The 21,441-nt window shown below is 41.6% G+C and overlaps 1 protein-coding gene and 1 long non-coding RNA gene across 2 annotated transcripts in view; one reads left to right on the top strand and one right to left on the bottom strand.

The window, feature by feature from the left end:
- Window positions 1-21,441, bottom strand: part of LOC123334672 — a 568,274-nt gene that overhangs the window by 17,566 nt on the left and 529,267 nt on the right. The window lies entirely within an intron of this gene.
- POLR1F (RNA polymerase I subunit F) lies at window positions 1,296-13,987 on the top strand. Its single transcript, XM_006071619.4, is given in 5 exon segments — window positions 1,296-1,584; window positions 7,495-7,636; window positions 9,906-10,114; window positions 11,569-11,956; window positions 11,958-13,987. Coding segments are annotated over 5 exon segments (1,122 nt in total). The 5' UTR covers window positions 1,296-1,342; the 3' UTR covers window positions 12,099-13,987.

The following is a 21,441-nucleotide window of genomic DNA, read 5'->3' as shown; positions in this document are numbered from 1 at the left end:
GAGAGCTACCTTATCTTTAGGTGGGGAAGAGAAATAGGGTGGTAGTTAACTATGCAGGGGGGTGGGGGTGGAGTAGGGTGGGGTGTTGCTGTTTCCCTGGTGGCTCAGGTAAAGAAATCTCCTGCCAATGCTGGCGACTCCAGTTGGATCCCTGGGTTGGGAAGTTGGGAAGATTCTCTGGAGAAGGGAATGGCAACCCACTCCAGTATTCTTTGCCTGGGAAATCCCATGGAGAGAGGAGCCTGAAGGGCTACAGTCCATGTGGTTAGCAACACAACAACAACAAAAAAACTATGCAGAGGAAATGAAGGTAAAATCTAAGCTGAAATTTCCCATATGAGAGAAGCTACCCTATTCTCAGATAGGAGCAGCATCAGACTGAAGGGCAGGAGAGGAAGGCGGGGGTGGGGGCGGGGGGTGGGGAATGAGAGAGGTAGTGGGGAGGGGCCGAGGTGGGTTGAAAGTGGGTCACTGAACATGGGTGTGGCTAGCTGAGTGTGTAAAGAGAAGAGTGGGTAATGAAAATGCTGGGTGCAAATCATAAAATGCCTTGGTAATTTAATAGCCAGATTAAGGAGTTTGGGATATCCTCTGGAAAACGAGGCGCCTGTGTGGGGCTTTAAATAAGGCAAGTCATGGACATATTTGTGTTTCAGAGATCTGGTTGCACTTCTTGGCCATGAAAGTAAGCTTCCACACGCAACTCTGTAGTTTTGGAAGCACGGACTGAGAGAAATGTCCGAATAGAGGGACGTTTCAGCTTTGGGTCCCACAGGTGTTCGGGCTGAGGATGACGAGGGGTATGTATTATTTCCCGAATTTGTGATTACAGAATGAGGAGAGAAACTGATCTGGAGAGAGAGAGAGGGTTCGTTTTCAGAAGGGTTGCATTTGAGACATCTGGACTGTTTTTTAGGATTGGATTTTCTTTAAGAAATACATTCCATAAATATTTTTAAATTTATAATTGTACAGTCTAACCTTGTAAATCTACCAAACCACCTCACTACTGGATATGATCAAAGTATGAACCCCTATTAAATCTACATTCTAAATCTATTGAGGGCGTTAGCTAAAACATAGGCTTGTGCTCCCTGAAGAGATGAGGTGATGGTTGGCTTTAGAGAATGCTCAATCCTTAACCACAGGTTCCTAGCTTCACAGTGGTTCAAGTTGGGGGGAAACGGTTGCCCCCTGCTGGTAAAAACTGAATACTGCAGCCCCAGGAGAGGCAACTTCCTAGGGGCGTGGTAGCTGGTGGATGACGTAAAAGGCGGCGTCCGGAGATAGGCGGTTATTGACTGCGTCATTAGTGCGCGCCGTGGGAAACCTAGCTAGCCGCATGGCTGCGGGTTGCTCAGTGGCTCCGAGGCCGAAGGCGGCCTCAGAAGGGCCGGCCGGCGTCTTGCCTTGCCTAGAATTGCCTACCTACGCGGCTGCTTGTGCGCTTGTGAATAGCCGCTACTCCTGCCTGGTGGCGGGGCCGCACCGAAGACACATCGCTCTGTCGCCGCGCTATCTTAACAAGAAACGCACCGGTATTCGAGAACAGCTCAATGCAGAGCTCCTGCGCTATTCCGAGAGGTACTGGTCTCTTACATTTTTTGTTACCAGAGCGGACATAATGTTAACGTTAATAATCTTAACGTTGCCTGCTGCTCCTTTGGGGCACGGGATGGGGCAGCAGGGGGACGTTTAGTGGCAACAGAACGAGGTCGCAGCAGCTACCCCGAGTAGCCCCGGGGCATTCTGGAGTCGCAGTCCACCTCGGGAAAGGTTTTGTTTTGATCCTGGTTCTTTCCCAGTGTTTTTTTCTCTTGGACCTGGGGTCAGGGATGAAGAAATACTATTAACCTTGTTTCCTTTTTAAGAATAGGAAAGCCTGTTGCTTTTGAAGTTGAAAACAAAACCTAGTGCATTTAAAGTAAGATATTGGAAAATGACTTGGGCAAAGTTTCTCAAGGGATCCTGAATCCTACATAGGTTAAGGATTTAGAATTTACAGCTTCCTCCAAGCACGGGCACACACTTTCACTTGTGGGTCTATTTTGAATACTGGAGAATTGGGGAATAAAACCAAAGAAATAAGACCCTTATTTCAGGAGCTATACGCGCTAGTAAAAGAGATGTAGGCCAGATAAATCCAATGAAATGTTAAAATCTGACTAATCTAAGTTATAGTCAAGAGTGGTGAATTGGATCTTAGGACCTTTGAGAACAACTTGATAGGAGGAGGGTACTTCTGAGATAGTAGCATTTTGGGCAAAAAGAGTGGCATAAACAAATGGATACTGGTTGTGAAATAAAATACTTTGACCAGATAATTGTGGGCGCTTTATAACTAAAGTTTATATATCAGGAGAAAAACATTGGATACAGCTGAAAAGCTGGGCAGTTAGGGGTGGAATGGATCAGAGATGGGGTGGGGGATAATTCAGAGGATGTATTTTGTTCTTTCTTTCCTGCCTTTGCCAGGTGTTTTGGGTTTTTTGCTTGTTTTTCTGTTTGCTTAAGCCAGAAACCGGGTTACCACTTCATCCTCTGCTGCTGCTTGCTGCTGCTAAGTCGCTTCAGTCCTGTCCGACTCTGTGCGATCCCATAGACAGCAGCTCACTAGGCTCCTCTGTCCCTGGGATTCTCCAGGCAAGAATACTGGAGTGGGTTGCCATTTCCTTCTCCAAGGCATGAAAGTGAAAAGTGAAAGTGAAGTTGCTTAGTCATGCCTGACTCTTAGGGACCCCATGGACAGCAGCCTACCAGGCTCCTCCGTCCATGGGATTTTCCAGGCAAGAGTACTGGAGTGGGTTGCCATTGCCTTCTCCGACTTCATCCTCTAGGTAGCCTTCAATTCAGAAAAGACTTGACACACTCTTGAGACAGTGGTATCTCTGGGATATAATCAGATTTGTAGTTTAAGAAACCACTTGATAGAGTTAGGTGGTGGTTTAAGGAGAGTGAGACAGTAAGCATGGAGAACATGTTTATAGTTAAGAGACTGTTATAAAGTGTAGAGAAAATTGATGAGAGAGTTTGTATTTGGGAGACTTAAGGATATGTAAGGTAGTCATAAAATCTGGAAACATAAACAAATCTTTGATCTGTAACCAATTAATGGCTCCACTTGACAGGCTAGGGAAATAGGAGCCATTACCCCCAGAGAGATGAAGAGCTGATTGGATAATGATAATTTCTGTAACAGAATTTGCATAGTGTGACCCTGTGGCCTCAATTGCACTCTGAACAGATCTGAACTCCCCACCTGACCCCATTATATTTGATGTGTGCTGAAAACTCCAGTTTATTCTGTGCAAAAGGGATACCATAGATTAATAATGAGGGACAAAACATTTGAACATATCAATAATTGTAATACTGATCAACCATTTATCGTATATAGTTTGTTTCCAGACTTTGGGGCCATCCTGTACCATCAAAGAGGACCTGCTTCTCCGTTTAAGAAATGAGGAAAGGAAAGAGTTGAGAATGGCTCTTACATTAGTCATCTCAGCAGCGCCCTATTTTGACAGATTGTCCACCTTTTTTTCCCCAGTGACAATTTTTTAAAAGATGATCGCATTTCAGTTTTGAAAAATCTGCTTAGAGAAAGTAGTTTTCTAAAAATCACATTAAAATTTCTATCTTTGAGAGGTCATTAATGACAGCTCTTGAGTTATTTGAAAATGGCAAATATGTTCCCTCCCAGTAGTTCCAGTTTATTAATTCAAAATGTCTCAAAGAACAAATGAACTACCAGTTTCCATGAAGAGTCAGTGTCTACTCAACTTTTCAGTATAGGTGGTAGTTTAGTTGCTAAGTCGTGTCCCACTCTTGTGACCCCATGGACTGTAGCCTGCCAGGTTCCTCTGTCCATGGGATCCTCCAGGCAAGAATACTGGAGAGGGTTACCATTTCCTTCTCCATCTTCAGTACAGAGGCAACCTTTATTCTCATGTATAATATATAAAAGTCTTAAGCGTGCATGCAATCTACTGAGCCCTTAAACTTGATATGATTGTTCTCTCAATACCTCAAGTGAGGCTACCACTCTGCCTGGAAACATACTTAGGATGGTTTCAGAAAAGCAAAAGAGGAAAAGATATAATGTTGAGGTATCTGTCTCTCTGATGATTTTTACTATATTTTATGCAATGAGTTGTTTCCCAAAAACCCCAAGCTGTACATAGCAGTTCTGAACCCTGCAGAACTCCATTCGCTCTCTTGAAACATACTTTACTGTACTGAAATTAAACTTAAAGATAATATTGGATTGACCACAAGATTCATTTAAAAACCCAAACGAACCTTCTGGTGAACCCAGTAATGATCTACCAACACAATAGGGGGGGAAAAATTCATTTAGAACTCTAATACAATAAAATGTATTTCAGCAACGTTCAAGCATGGCTACCCGGAAAGAATAAAGTAGTTAGATGCCTCCTGAAGCTGCATCTTGAATCATTGTGAAGGTATTAGTTGCAAATATAGAGTGATGCCGGGGTTTTGAGTTGACAACTCACATCACATACAGTGTCTATGGTGGTAAAATGCTCTTCTGAAATCATGTAATTCTCAGTAAAGTGCCACACAAAACAATCTACTCTTGAATTTATATATTAGTTATATTTCTGAAAATTTTAATTGATACTGAACCCATGCAAAGATCATTTTATGTTCATATGTACACACATTAAGTTAGGTGCTATAATCCACTATTTATAAATATTTATAAAATGAGGCTTGTCCGCTCATTTAAATCATGCAGATCTGGGGACAGTTTTCATCGTGTAGGGCTCTTTTTCCCTGGCAGGACGTCTCCCATCCCTGGCTTTCATGGGTGTGACAGCTATGATTTGCCCACAAACTCCCAAATGCCACCAACGGGACGGCAGTCCCCCCATTGGAAACTGACTTGGGGAAACAAAGTTGATTTGGGGAAACAGAGTCTTGTTTTTGTTTTTTAACTGATATGGCAGTTATTTTTAACCCCTCCTTGCTCTCTGTTTTCTGGGCCTCTAATATTGTCTTAGTGATGGTATAGTTCTGTTTAGGAAAGCTACATGCAGAAATTAGTCATTCAAAGAAAGGCTTTCTGGAGTAAATCTCAGTGTTTATGGATTTCCTAATTGGGTAATTAAGTTGCATTCTAGTGACTCCTGGCTGTTTTAAAACAACTGCTCCTAGGTATAAATTCTTTCTTTTATTCTGTGTGAACCATTCTAGAAGTTTGAGTTCACCAAAAATGTTCTCTGCTCTCAAAAACCTAAGAGTCCTGTCTAGAATCCAAACATATAAGCAAAGATAAATAAGAACAGTGATAAGCTTTCTCAGGCTTCCCAGGTGGCTCTAGTGGTAAAGAACCCACCTGCCAATGCAGTAGACAGAGATGCAAGTTTCACCCCTGGGTCAGGACAAATGCCCTGGAGGAGTGTATGGCAACCCCCTCCAGTATTCTTGCCTGGAGAATCTCATGGACAGACTGTTGTAGGCCTGGTAGGCTACTGTCCATGGGGTCGCAGAGTCCAACATGACTGAAGTGACTTAGCATGCATGCATTCCTCAGAGTCCTGTAGGAGTAGAGGCAGCTTGGCTTCAGCTTTGCCTGGGGAGTCAGGGAAGCTTGCTGAAACAGTTAATGGCTGTGGCGGTGAAGCCACCAGCTCAGCCTCCTTCAGTTCAGATCAGTCGCTCAGTCGTGTCTGACTCTTTGCAACCCCATGAATCGCAGCACACCGGGCCTCCCTGTCCATCACCAACTCCTGGAGTTCACTCAAACTCACGTCCATCGAGTCAGTGATGCCATCCAGCCATCTCATCCTCTGTCGTCCCCTTCTCCTCCTGCCCCCAATCCCTCCCAGCATCAGGGTCTTTTCCAATGAGTCAACTCTTTGCATGAGGTGGCCAAAGTACTGGAGTTTCAGCTTTATCATCAGTCCTTCCAAAGAACACCCAGGACTGATCTCCTTTAGAATGGACTGGTTGGATCTCCTTGCAGTCCAAGGGACTCTCAAGAGTCTTCTCCAACACCACAGTTCAAAAGCATCAATTCTTCGGCACTCAGCTTTCTTCACAGTCCAACTCGCACATCCATACATGACCAGTGGAAAAACCATAGCCTTGACTAGACGGACCTTTGTTGGCAAAGTAATGTCTCTGCTTTTGAATATGCTATCTAGGTTAGTCATAACTTTCCTTCCAAGGAGTAAGTGTCTTTTAATTTCATGGCTGTAGTCACCATCTGCAGTGATTTTGGAGCCCCCAAAAATAAAGTCTGACACTGTTTCCCCATCTATTTCCCATGAAGTGATGGGACCAGATGCCGTGATCTTTGTTTTCTGAATGTTGAGCTTTAAGCCAGCTTTTTCACTCTCCACTTTCACCTTCATCAAGAGGCTTTTTAAAGTTCCTCTTCACTTTCTGCCATAAGGGTGGTATCATCTGCATATCTGAGGTTATTGATATTTCTCCCAGCAATCTTGATTCCAGCTTGTGCTTCTTCCAGCCCAGCATTTCTCATGATGTCCTCTGCATAGAAGTTAAATAAACAGGGTGACAATATACAGCCTTGATGTACTCCTTTTCCTATTTGGAACCAGTCTGTCGTTCTGTGTCCAGTTCTAACTGTTGCTTCCTGACCTGTATACAGGTTTCTCAAGAGGCAGGTCAGGTGGTCTGGTATTCCCATCGCCTTCAGAATTTCCCACAGTTTATTGTGATCCACAGTCAAAGGCTTTGGCATAGTCTCCTTAACTAGTTATAATTTGTTAATAACTTGGAAATGAAATTTGGAAATAGTTGTTGTTCAGTCCCCGCTTCGTGTCAGACTCCCTGCGAGCCCGTGGACTGCAGCACATCAGGCCTCCCTGTCTTTGGAAATAGTAGTTGCCCCCTAATCCTGACTGTCAAGCTACAGATTACAGTGTCAGAGTCAGTTCTCAAAAGCTAATATGGTTGTATTTCTTACTTCCTTACACTAGCCACAGTTGCAGTTCGGTGATTTTTCTCCCTCAAGTTATTGACCTTAATATTCAGGGCTTCACTTGAACTCTAACACTTCTCCTGCTACCTGCCATCTAGTACAGATATTCAGTGATGGTGGGTAATACCAAAATTGCCTTGATTCAGTAATAGTCACAGAACAACATTTTTCTTACTAAGTCTCATTTTTTACCTCTCATTCTAGCATAACTAGAATTCAAATGGATAGCAAATAGGGAAGAAGGATCAACTTATTGCTCTTGTATAATGGACATTTTGTTTCTGGATATTTACCTTGAATAATTATTTTTAAGTTAGCCATTATTTTGGAACCCTTGGGTGAAACTGAACCACTAAAGTTGTTACAGGCTAATCATATATTATTGTATATGTATATATTTTCACCATGGGTGTGATTATATTAGGAGATGTATACTTTCTGGACTCGGAATCCGTATAATGGCCTAGTTGGAAAAGAGGATAAATAACATTTTCCTTTCCTTTGTTGTTTTTTTATAGCCTTTTAGGTGTACCCATTGCTTATGATAACATCAAAGTAGTGGGTGAATTAGGAGATATTTATGATGATCAAGGACACATTCATCTTAACATTGAAGCAGATTTTGTTATTTTCTGCCCTGAACCAGGGCAAAAACTTATGGTATGTATCTTTTTTCCTATTGTTCTTTGTACAATTATTAAATTATGTAATTTGGAAAAATTTAAGAGACTGTACACTTTGGGATTTTACAAGGATTGTTTTTCAGGTAACTAAAACTCATTTTTAAAGAAAATTTTTCAGTTTAGGTTTTTAATTTTTATGGAAGTATAGTTGATTTGCATTGTTCTGTTTCAAGTGGAAAGTGATTCAGTTTAGATACGTGTGTATATATATTTTTCAAATTCTTTTCTGTTATAGATTATTACAAGATACTGAATATAGCTCCCTTTACTACACAGTAGATCCTTATTGTTATTCTGTTAATCGTAACCTCCTAATTTTTCCCCTCTCCCCTTCCCCTTTGGTAACCATAAGTTTGTCCTTGTGAATCTATTTCTGTTTTATAAATAAGCTTATTTGTATCGTGTTTTTAAATTCCACATGTAAGTGATATCATATGTTTATCCGTTCTTCTCTGTCTCACTTAACCTCACGTAGTATGATAATCTGTAGGTCCAGGCATGTGGCTGTCAATGGCATTTCATGGCTGAGTGATATTTCAGCATGTATCATACATCTTTATCCATTCGTCTGTGGATGGACACTTCAGTTGCTTCCATGTCTTGGTTATTATGCTACTGTGAACATTGGAATCATGTATCTTTTTCAAGTAGAGTTTTGTCTTTTCTAGATAGATGCCCAGGAGTGGAACTGCTGGATCATGTGGGACTCTGTTTTTAATTTTTTAAGGAACCTCCATACTGTTCTCCATAGTGCTTGCACCAGTTTATATTCCCAGCGACAGGGTAGGAGGGTTCCCTTTTCTCCATGTCCTCTCCAGCATTTGTTGTTTGTGGACTTCTTGGTGAGGGCTGTTCTGATATCTGTGCAGTGACAATCGCATTGGCGTCTGTGCATTTTTCTAGTAATAAGCCATGTTGAAGGTCTTTTCGTGGGCCTTTTGACATCTGTATGTCTATATATGTGCAACACTGTTTTAGGTTACTGGTCTTTTCATTTCAAAAGCATTGCTGCTATCTTGTATTGGTACTTTTCTCTAATTTATCATATTATACTCTCATACTTACTGCTTTCTAGATCCCACCAAAGAAACTTGGCTCCCTCTTGGTTGTGAAGATATTATTCTATACGATTCTAAAATTTTGATAGTTTTTCCTTTCCTCATTGAGTATTGAACTGATAAACTTTGTCTTTTACAGCAGTTTTAGAGAAAAATTGAATGAAAAGTATAGTGTTCTCATACGCATCTCACTTTACCCACCCCCCAAAAATCACACATAATGTTTCTCTTATTATTGATAAGATGTGGTGCATTTTAATTGTTGAGCCAATATTGATACATTAAGTAAAGTCTGTGGTTTATAGTAGAGTTCACTGCTTCTGTTGTACCTTCTATGGGTTTTGACAAAGGTATAATGACATGAATCCAACATTATAGTATCCCTATGGAATAATTGGTCACTGCTCTAAAAATCCTGTGTGTTCTGCCTATTTGTTGCTCCCTCTCTCCCCTGGAAACCATGGCAACTACTACTTTTTCTTTAATTGTCTCCATAGTTTTGCCTTTTCCAGAATATCACGTATGGAATCACAGAGTGTGTAACTTTTCCAGATTGGTTTCTTTCACTTGGCACTATATGTTTAAGTTCCCTCCATGTCTTTTTCTTGATAGCTTATTTTTGTTGCAGAATAATAGTCCCTTGTATAGATGCAACAGTTTGTACCGACCACCTGGAAGGTACCATTCTGGACTCCAGTCTCCTTATGTTGACAGACAGGTTTTACTCTGTCACATGTGGAAGGAGGTGCTGATATTAAACCACACTGTGTATATATATGTTATTTATAGTTCTATAATTCAAAAGGTGAGTTTTAAAAAAGCTTCAGGTTTTCATTCATCTAGTTTATATTTGTTGATTCTTAAGGGAATAGGAAACTTGGAAATTTTAATTTTAACCTTAAAATCATATAGAATGTATTGTTATTTTACCTTTAAAGCTGCTAATAACATTATGATTTAGTTAAAATAGCCATGTTCAAGGTGAGCTTTCTAAAAAATTCTCGTGTTCCTAAATTGATATATTAGTGTAACATGCAGTAAGCTTTAAATGAAGATCAGCTTTTTTGCTATTACATCATACCATTATTTTGGTATTTTCTCTTTGAAGATCAGTTTAAAGAGTGTAAGGTTTGTTTCATCTTTTTGGCGCTCTTCTTGATGTAACACTCATTTTTTCCCTCTTCTCAGGGTACAGTTAATAAAGTGTCCTCGAGCCACATTGGCTGCTTGGTCCATAGGTGCTTCAATGCCTCCATCCCTAAACCTGAGCAGATGCCAGCTGACCAGTGGCAGACCCTGCAGATAAACGTGGGTGATGAACTAGAATTTGAAGTATTTCGTTTAGACTCAGATGCTGCTGGAGTATTCTGCATTCGGGGAAAACTAAGTATCGCTAGGTCAGTTCCTAAGCACATTATTACTCTTTTGATTCTTAATCATTTCTACTTAATTCTGAATTTAGGAAACATAAGTACCTCTTTTAAAAGTTAATTTATTAGACTGTTTGTACTTCCAAACCACAGAGTCAATGTAAATACGAATCTTAAGTATTATGACAGTGCATTGAATATTCTAAAGCTTTGCATCTCAGTGGTCTACATCATAATAATTCAGTTTTGCAAAGTATTGTCATGTTGTATGTATGTTGCTAATCAAAGTTAATCCTTGAACTTGGGACTACTAGAAGCTTAATTTTATTAACTATTAGTGTTTTGTTTTTACACAGTTGAAACAAAAATTATTTGATTATTGTCATTATACCAGGTAGATCATTTAATTTCTGTATTTTTCTTGTTTGGAATTCTTTTAGGAAATACTCTGATCCTGACCCTGGTTTTATGGCAGGGCCTGGTTGAGGGGTCATACTTCCTCTGTTATCAAGGCAGACTCTAGAAAAAGTTGCTAAGAAATGAGAATATGGGTTAAAGTTTTAGAGCAGCTGTCCAACAGAACTTTCTGTAATGATAGAGGTGTGCTGTATGCGTGCAGAATAGTAGCCTCGCTCTTGAGGAAATGTGTGACTAGTATGTCACTGAAGAAGTGGGTTTTTAACGTTACCTTATTGAAATTACTTAAATTTAAATAGTTCTATGTGGCTATTGCTAAATCAAGGGACAGCAGTTCTATAGAGAGCTACTTCACTGATCTTTGTTTTTATTTACTTATATAAAATACTCAGAGCTTTGCAGCATCATACTGCGTCGTGCATGCTCACTCAGTCGTGTCGACTCTTTGCAACCCCACAGACTTGGCCCATGAAACTCCTCTGTCCGTGGGGTTCTCCAGGCAAGAATCCTGGAGTGGGCTGCCAGGCCCTCCTCCAGGGGAGCTTCCCGACCTGGGGATCAAACCTAGGTCCCTTACGGCCTTCTGCGTTGGCAGGCAGAGACTTTACAACTGGTGCCGCCTGGGAAGCTAATACTGCTTCAGCATAGTGTCAGAAAAACGATGGAACAAGGATTGGGAGAGTAGATGGGGAACTCCAACATTTTGATAAATACCAGAAGTATGTTTTCTTCCTATCAGATGTTACTGGTTTGGCTAATAAAGCTGAATGGTGATGTTTAGGGTTCAGCATTTTCTGAACCATATTAAAATTCAGAAACCCTGTTTTGACAAAACTTTTATGTCATTTTTAATGTGTGAAACAGTCTGGGAAAAATACTCAGGAAACAAACAATGTAACATTTCTAAGACTGTCTGTCAGTGTTCTGGAGGTAATCTGTCCCAGTCATGTTATTTTATACTGCTGTCATAATTTAGAAAGACCTTACCATGTTGGAATATTCTTGATCTTACTTTGTTCTTTTATTTTTGCTTAATGGCCTATAAATTTTTTTAATTCTTACAGTTTACAAACCAAGTGCTCTGCAGTTCCTGAGGAAGCACCAGAAACTGGCGCTGATGAACCTGTCGAAAAACCTCCAAAGAAGAAAAAGAAAAAGAAGAAAGACCGAGAGGCCTGTGACGTGGAAGGCGGTACCACAGAGCTGGCAGAATTTGCAGAAGTTACCATGAAGGACGAGACAGACCTGCACGTTAGTAACAGTGTGAATGGCCTCTGGGAGGAAGAGCCAAAGAAGAAGAAGAAGAAGAAGAAAAAGCACCAGGAACATCAGGACCAAGAGCCTGTTTTCCAAGGCAGTGACTCCAGTGGTTATCAAAGTGACCATACAAAGAAGAAAAAGAAAAGAAAGAGTGAGGAGGCTGAGTTTACACCACTTGCGGAACGCGCACCTAAAAAGAAAAGGGAGAAGTAATTTTCTTTTGTGCGTTTTAAACATGATTTGGTTTTTTAAAGATTTATACACAGTAGATGACGAAAGTTTAAGAAATGTTTTGTATTGCAGTATTTTGCATAACGGGGAATGTTTTGATTAGTTGAGTTTTTGGTACTAAAATTAATGTGGAAAATACCAGTATTATTAAAGTGCTACTTACTGTATACAGAATAGAAAGGTAAGAACTGCCTTTATTCTTCCAGTGGATACGTTCTAAATAAAATGGTTTCCATAGGCCTGAGACTAACAAAAGGACTTCTGTAATACAGTGACAATGTATATCATACAGAACTAGTTTTGAGCTTGGGGGGTGGTGGTTACAGGTTTTAAATTTAGGCATAATGTTACACGCCATGCCATTAGGCTGTGTTTAAAATTTAAGTCATTTACCCGTTTAGGTTTTTTGTTTGTTTTAATTGTGGCCACTGCAGTAGTTTTGTTGTTTACCTTGGGATGGTTTGTCAGAGGTATTTCTCAAGTTTTCAGAGCTCTTTAGAAACTGCGCTCTTTAGAACCTAGCCCTCCCTGTGGATCATGAGTTAGGAAACAGTGCTGACTGTTCTTTCCTCCTCTGCATGTGTGGTGTTTTCTTTTCTCTCTCAGTCTCAACCATTCTGCTGCTGTTGTGTGTTGGAGGAAGAGTCTGATGAAGACAGGATAAAGGTGATTCTGACTAGTGGGGAATTTCCCTATTTTTAGTAACTGAGTTAAGCTACTAGAAACTATTATGAAAACAGTTATACACTGCTTTCCCTGAGAAAATGTGGAATATGTCTTAACCATTGGAAAACTCTGAAGAATGAACTGACCAGCGAGTTCGGCCTGATAATCAATGCAAGGTTGTGTTCGTTCATTCAACAAAATTCAGTGTATTTGTGTTACACGTAGTAGACCGTCACTCATAATGGCAAACAAGGCAGAAATGGTTCCCTCCCTCATGGAGCGCCATTGGAGAAACAGGTGAGCACATATGATGCAAGTAAGAAGGACAGAGAATGGCTAATCCTGGAAAGTTCTAAAAAGGAAAGGAAGGTTCTCTTTCCCCACTGCCGTGATGTATGGCAGCCCGTCAGTTGCCATTTATCTCGTGTCAGATGCAGTACTGCCCTTACTGTTCACTGTCTGCACCGACAGAAGATGGAATGGGAGAGTCGTTCACGCTGTGTGTCTGTAAACAGGTGTGCCAGCCAGTGGGAAGGGGTGAGCCGGTGTCCTCCTTACCATTAAGGTCATGTGGGTATTTAGTCCTCACAAGGAAGCTAGTCCAAATTGAGATGAGGTGTCAGTATAAAATACACATCAGACTTTGAAGATGTACAAAGACAGAATGCAAAATACCTCAGTTTTGTATATTGATGAGATTATACTATTTTGGTATAGTGGAGTAGATACTAAATTGGCTTTTTTGTTTTTTTTTTTTTTTTTTGCCTTTTAATTTAAAAATTGTATCTGAGGCTTGTATTATCTTTGTTTTGTAGTGCACTGGTTTGAAGGATGAGTTGAAAAAGATTTAAAACAATCCAATCATGTTCTCAGGGTTTAATGTAGTGCCATACCTAGAAAATGTTTTTTGAATGCTTCCTTAAAATTTTTAAATTTGAATACATAATTATAATGTCTGACTTAATATTAAAAGTTAACGTTTAAAATTCCTGATGGTAATGGCCAAGCAAGCTGTTAAATTAATGCTATTCATACCAAAAAAATACATCCTGGCTTACCAAAATAAATTCCCACATATTTTTACATTTGTTAAGAAAAAAGTATGCTGAACTTGAAACTGCATTTACCCATGGTTTCTCACAGTGAGAGCAGCAGAACTGGTCATTTGCCTCCAACAGCGACAGTGACAGACTGTACCTGATGCAGAAGCCGCTGATTATGGTCTCACCCGTATATCCTTCAAAACATTTCTTACGTGCTACACCAATCTAGGTTTTTCCTTTTCTGTCTTGGAATTTGCTCATTAAAACCCTCTAGCCTAACCTACACCTCTTACCCTTGCTTCAGTTCCTTATAATCACTGGAAATAGAAGTTTGAAATGTATTTAGGGCTATGCTTCCCACAACCCCAGTCACACCCGCCATCATACAAACACTTCATACAACTCAATATGAAAAAAAGCCAAACAACATAATCAAAATATGGGCAGAAGACCTAATAGACATTTCTCCAAACAAGGCATACAGGTGAAGCACAAATCAAAGTGACAGTGAGGTGGCACTTCATAGAGGTCATCGTTAAGAAGTCTAGAAATGAGAAATGCTGAGAAAGTGTGGAGAAAAGAGAAAACCCCTGCCCTGTTAGTTAGGATTTAAACTGGTGCAGCTGCTGTGGAGAACAGGATGGAGATTCCTGAAAAAACCGAAACTACCGTATGACCCAGGAATCCCGCTACTGGGCAGATACCCAGAGAAAACCATAAATCAAAAAGGCAACATGTTCACTGCAGTATTATACACAATACCCAAGATAGGGAGGCGTCCTAGATGTCCATCCACATCTGTGAATGGATAAAGGAGCTGCTACACCTATATACAAGGGAGTGTTACTGAGTGATCGATAGATAAGGTTGAAATAATACCATTTGCAGCAACAGGGAATGAACCACTGACAACTAAGTGAACGAAGGCAGAGAAAGACAGACTGCACTGTATCACTGATAGGTGGGATCAGCAATTGAAATGCAGGGACTCACAAAAGAACAGACTTACTTCAGAAACCCACTGAGTGTTACAGAAGGGACGACACCAGGGGAGGAAATACGTCAGGAGGTTGGCCTTAACGTATACACACCTACATATATAAAACTAGGTCACCAGCAAGGAGCTCCTGTACGGTACAGGGAACCCTACTCAGCAACACACTGTAATAACCTGTATGGCCAAAGCATCAGGATCAGAGTGGATATGTACCTCTATATATTCCTAAATCAAGATGTTGTGCCCCTCCAACAAACATAGTACATCAACTGTACTCCAACACGAAATACACATAAATTTGACAGCTGGAGGAAATGCCTACCGTAGTCCCCTCAGGCCTCAGTGACCCGGGATGGTGACGCATTGCCGGAGTTTGAACAGCCTTGCCGGCCAAGGCTGGACCCTCCTGGGGCTGAGGGAGCGGAGGGTGATGACAAAGAAATGAGGCCCCTAAGGTCCTCTAGTGTTCGTCCGTTCTAGAAGAAACAACCCTCTCCAGATGAGGGCCGGTTATCCATGACTAAAACAATCCTAGCACACAGAGACATGGGAGACCAATTGTGCTGAATAGCTTGGAAAAGTCATCTGATAGCCATGCCTCCTGGTGCTGGGGTTCTTACCTCCAGCATCTTAGAGTCACCCATTCGTAGATAGCAGCACTCCAGGCAGAGCACATGTGGAAGGCTTGGGATCTGCCTTGGGTGAGGAAGTGAAGAATGATGAAGTAATGAGACACAAGCCCTGGGTGCGTGTCCTGACATTCCACACCCATTTACAGTGCAGAACAGGACTTGCCCTTAGCTTTGCTGCACCAGGCAGCAGAGTGGGGCGTATAGAAATGCTGCCGCCTTGTGGCCATTTTGTGTGACAACTCAAACTAGGGCTTTGCACTCAGAAGGCCCTGAAAAGTGAAGTGAAGTCGCTCAGTCGTGTTGGACTCTTTGCGACCCTGTGGACTGTAGCCCACCAGGCTCATCCGTCCATGGGATTCTCCAGGCAGGAATACTGGAGCGAATTGCCATTTTGATTGAACCCAGGTCTCCCGCATTGCGGGCAGATGCTTTAACCTCTGAGCCACCAGGGCTTTGCACTCAGAAGGCCCTAGGAGCTATAAATGACTCTTGTCCTTAAGAAACAGTCTTGGGATGGGTAATTGAGTAAGAATCAGAAAACGGACAGCCTTTCAAGAAGCCAATTGCAGCAGGTAAATTTACTCACAACATTTTAACAAAAAAGGTACAAAGATCCTCTTGTCACACATTATTAGAGGAAGGGAAAGGAAGCCTACAAGGAGATATATCCCCCTCTACCCATCAGATGGTCATCAAAAAGTCTACAAACAGTCAGTGCTGCAGAGGGCCTGCAGAGAAGGGAATCCTATGCCAGACTGGGAATGGAAATTGCCAACAGCTATATGGAATTGAGCATTGAGGTCCCCTAAAAACCTGAAGATTTAGATATTGTGTGATCCAGAAATCTTACTCTTGGCCATACATCCGTATCAAACTATAGTTGGAAAAGACATCCACCCCAACCTACACTACAGTACAGTTTTCAAGAACCAAGACAGGGAAGCAATCAAAATGTCCATGGAGAGATGAAAAAGAAGATACGGTACATATATTCAAAGGAATGTTACTCAGCCATCCAAAAAAAAGAATGCCATTTGCAGCAACACAGAAGGACCTAGCCATGATGATACTAGGGGAAGTAAGTCAGAGAGGAAAAGAAATATCATATGGAATCACTGTTAGGTGGAATCTAAAATGTGACACAAAGGAACTCATTTCCAAAGCAACAGGATCTCAGGCTGTAAAAAGCCACCGTGTGTTACAAAAGAGGTCACATCAGGAGGAAGGGGTCGACGAGGACCCTGAGATTAACATATGAACCTAGAGCATCAAAAAGTACTTAGTATATAGCACCAGGAACCCTATTCAACATCGCATAAAACCTTATAGGGGCAAAGCTCCTAACACAGACTGGATATTCACCTATGTATACCTGAATCAAGTTGCTGGACACTTGTAACAAACTGAACACTGGATATCAACTATATCCCAATAGAAAACAAACGTTAATTGTCAAATAAGTGAAAATAACAGCTATATTCCCCTCTGCCCTCTGTGATCCAGGCTCCTGTTGCAAACCCAGACACAGTCCCACCAGCGCACAGCTATGTTCCACGTCCATTTATAACCCAGGAGCACAGCTTGCACTCAGCTTTGTTGCCCTAAGAACCAGAGTAGGGCACACAGAAATGCTGCCGCCTTGTGGCCATTTTGTGTAACAACAACCGTAAAACGGTCTGAGAAGAACATGCTCACAAGATGCGAGGGCCTGTAAATGACTCCTGCCCTCAAGAAGTAGCCTTGGAGTGGGTAATCGAATAAGAATTCAAAAAGGGACAAGTATACTTTATACACACTCTTTAAAGACAATCATACCTACGAAGATCCTGGTATCAAACATTAGAGAATGGAAAATGAAATCTATGAGAGGTATCACCTCCACCCATCATAATGGCCATCATCAAAAAGTCTACAGTCAATGCTGCAGAGGGCCTGCAGAAAAGGGAATCCTCCTACGCTGATGCTGGGAATGGAAATTGCTGACAGCCAACTGGACTTGAGTATGGAGGTTCCTTAAAAACTTGAAGATGTAGATCTGTGATCTGAAACGCCACACTTGGGCGTGCATCCGGATTAAACTGTAGTTGGGAAAGACACACGCAGACCAGCCTTCACTGCAGCATTGTTTCCAAGAGCCAAAATATGGAAAAAAACCAGAATATTCATTGAGAGATGAAAAAGGTATGGTACACATATTGAAGGGAATGTTACTCAGCCATCAAAAAGTAGGAAATAATGCCATTTACAGCAACATAGAAGGGACTAACCATGATTATATTAGGGAAAGTAAGTCAGACAGAGGAAGACAAATATATGAGATCACTGATAAGTTGATTCTAAAAAGTGACACAAAGGAACTCATTTCTTTTTCTTTTTTTTTTAATTTTATTTTATTTTTAGACTTTACATAACTCTATTAGTTTTGCCAAATATCATAATGAATCCGCCACAGGTATACATGTGTTCCCCATCCCGAACCCCCCTCCCTCCTCCCTCCCCATTCCATCCCTCTGGGTCATCCCAGTGCACCAGCCCCAAGCATCCAGTATCGTGCATCGAACCTGGACTGGCAACTCGTTTCATACATGATATTTTACATGTTTCAATGCCATTCTCCCAAATCTTCCCACCCTCTCCCTCTCTCACAGAGTCCATAAGACTGTTCTATACATCAGTGTCTCTTTTGCTGTCTCGTACACAGGGTTATTGTTACCATCTTTCTAAATTCCATATATATGCGTTAGTATACTGTATTGGTGTTTTTCTTTCTGGCTTACTTCACTCTGTATAATAGGCTCCAGTTTCATCCACCTCATTAGAACTGATTCAAATGTATTCTTTTTAATGGCTGAATAATACTCCATTGTGTATATGTACCATAGCTTTCTTATCCATTCATCTGCTGATGGACATCTAGGTTGCTTCCATGTCCTGGCTATTATAAACAGTGCTGCGATGAACATTGGGGTACATGTGTCTCTTTCCCTTCTGGTTTCCTCAGTGTGTATGCCCAGCAGTGGGATTGCTGGATCATAAGGCAGTTCTATTTCCAGTTTTTTAAGGAATCTCCACACTGTTCTCCATAGTGGCTGTACTAGTTTGCATTCCCACCAACAGTGTAAGAGGGTTCCCTTTTCTCCACACCCTCTCCAGCATTTATTACTTGTAGACTTTTTGGATCGCAGCCATTCTGACTGGTGTGAAATGGTACCTCATAGTGGTTTTGATTTGCATTTCTCTGATAATGAGTGATGTTGAGCATCTTTTCATGTGTTTGTGAGCCATCTGTATGTCTTCTTTGGAGAAATGTCTGTTTAGTTCTTTGGCCCATTTTTTGATTGGGTCATTTATTTTTCTGGAGTTGAGCTGTAGGAGTTGCTTGTATATTCTCGAGATTAGTTGTTTGTCAGTTGCTTCATTTGCTATTATCTTCTCCCATTCCGAAGGCTGTCTTTTCACCTTGCTAATAGTTTCCTTTGATGTGCAGAAGCTTTTAAGGTTAATTAGGTCCCATTTGTTTATTTTTGCTTTTATTTCCAATATTCTGGGAGGTGGGTCATAGAGGATCCTGCTGTGATGTATGTCAGAGAGTGTTTTGCCTATGTTCTCCTCTAGGAGTTTTATAGTTTCTGGTCTTACGTTTAGATCTTTAATCCATTTTGAGTTTATTTTTGTGTATGGTGTTAGAAAGGAACTCATTTCTATAACAGACACAGAATCTCAGACTTTGAAAAGGCACCTGGTTTTACAAAAGGGGTCACACTGTAAAGAAGGATTAAATCAGGACACTGGGATTAACATGGGCATCCCTGGTGGGCAGACAGTAAAGAACCCAACTGCAGTGCAGGAGACCCGGGTTCAGTCCCTGGGGAAGATCCCCTGGAGGAGGAAATGGCAACCCACTCCAGTATTCTTGCCTGGTGAATCCCATGGACATAGCAGCCTCGTGGGCTATCTTCCTTGGAGTTGCAAAAAATGGGACACAACTGAGTAACTGACACTTTCACACGCTTTTTCCAAGATTGACATAAGCACACTTATCTAGTATATGTGCTGCTGAAGTGAGCACTATGCAGTCTTGAATATACGAACCTATAGCATCAACAAGGACCTCGTGTATAGCACAGGGAAGCCTACTCAACACTCTGTAAAACCCTATAGCTGCAAAGCTCCCACAAAAGACTGGATATTCACCTAAATATGCCTGAAACAAGTTCCTGGACCCCTGCAACAAACTCAACATTGGAAATCAACTATACATCAACAGAAAATAAACATTAATTTTCCAAATAAAATGAAATAACTGCTATATTCCCCTTTGCACTTGGTGACCTGGGCTACTGTCACAAATCCTGAGCCTAAGCAGCCTTGGAGCCCACAGCTGGATTGTCCTGAGTCTGAGGGAATTGAGAAGGATGTGCCAGCAGATGGGCCCCCACAGGACCTGAAGTGTTTGTCCCCTCTGGATCAAATCACATTCTCTAGACCCTGGCCATTCCCGCACAGCTACAGCAAGTCTAGTGCACACAAGGAGGATGGACACTATGGACTGGAAGACATTTGAAGAGTCATGGGATCCTGCAGGTCTCCCAGTGCTGTGGCGCTTACCTCCAGCCTCCTGCCTTAGATTCAACCCACTTGCAGATGACAGCACCCAAGGGAGGGCTGATTTGGAGGACTTGGGATTTGTTTGGGGTGGGGAAGTGAAGAATGATGAAGGAATAATGAGACACAAGCCCTGGGTGTCTGTTCTGGCAGATTCCATACCCATTTACAATCCAGGCACAGGACTTGCACTCAGCTTTGTTGCCCCAAGAATCAGAGTGGGGCATACAGAAATGCTACTGCCTTATGGTCATTCTGTGTAACAACAACTCTTAAACCAGGGTTCAGAGGAACTTTGGGCTTCCGTGATAGCTCAGGGAATCAAGAATCCACCTGCAATGCAGGAGACCCGGGTTCGATTCCTGGGTCGGAGAAGGGAAAGATTGCCCACTCCAGTATTCTTGGGCTTCCCTTGTGGCTCAGCTGGTAAATAATCCTGCAATGTGGGAGACCTGGGTTTGAGCCCTGGGTTGGGAAGATCCCCTGGAGAAGGGAAAGGCTACCCACTCTAGTATTCTGGCCTGGAGAATTCCATGGACTGTATAGTTCATGGGGTCACAAAGAGTTGAACACAGCTGAGAGGACTGGAAAAGGTCAGTTTTCATTCCAATCCCAAAGAAAGGCAATGCCTAAGATTGCTCAAACTACTGCACAATTGCACTCATCTCACACGCTAGTAAAGTAATGTTCGAAATTCGCCAAGCCAGGCTTCAGTAATACGTGAACCATGAAATTCCAGATGTTCAAGCTGGTTTCAGAAAAGGCAGAGGAACCAGAGATCAAATTGCCAACATTTGCTGGATCATCAAAAAAAAGCAAGAGAGTTCCAGAAAAACATCTATTTCTGTTTTATTGACTATGCCAAAGGCTTTGACTGTGTGGATCACAATAAACTGGAAAATTCTGAAGGAGTTGGGAATACCAGACCACCTGACCTGCCTCTTGAGAAACCTGTATGCAGGTCAGGAAGCAACAATTAGAACTGGACATGGAACAACAGACTGGTTCCAAATAGGAAAAGGAGTACGTCAAGGCTGTATATTGTCATTCTGCTTATTTAACTTATATGCAGAGTACATCATGAGAAATGCTGGGCTGGGGGAAGCACAAGCTGGAATCAAGATTGCCGGGAGAAATATCAATAACCTCAGATATGCAGATGACACCACCCTTATGGCAGAAAGTGAAGAACTAAAGAATCTTTTGATGTAAGTGAAAGAGGAGAGTGAAAAAGTTGACTTAAAGCTCAACATTCAGAAAACTAAGCTCATGGCATCCAGTCCCATCACTTCATGGGAAATACATGGGGAAAGAGCGGCTGATTTTGGGCTCCAAAATCACTGCAGATGGTGACTGCAGCCATGAAATTAAAAGACTTTTACTCCTTGGAAGTTATGACCAACCTAGACAGCATATTAAAAAGCAGAGACATTATTTTGTCAACAAAGTCTGTTTAGTCAAGGCTATGGTTTTTCCAGTAGTTATGTATGGATGTGAGAGTTG

This window comes from Bubalus bubalis, chromosome 8 (genome assembly GCF_019923935.1).
Source record: "Bubalus bubalis isolate 160015118507 breed Murrah chromosome 8, NDDB_SH_1, whole genome shotgun sequence".
Taxonomy (NCBI): domain Eukaryota; kingdom Metazoa; phylum Chordata; class Mammalia; order Artiodactyla; family Bovidae; genus Bubalus; species Bubalus bubalis.
The sequence above is the reverse complement of the archived record's forward strand: the minus strand, read 5'-3'. Positions and strand labels throughout refer to the sequence as shown.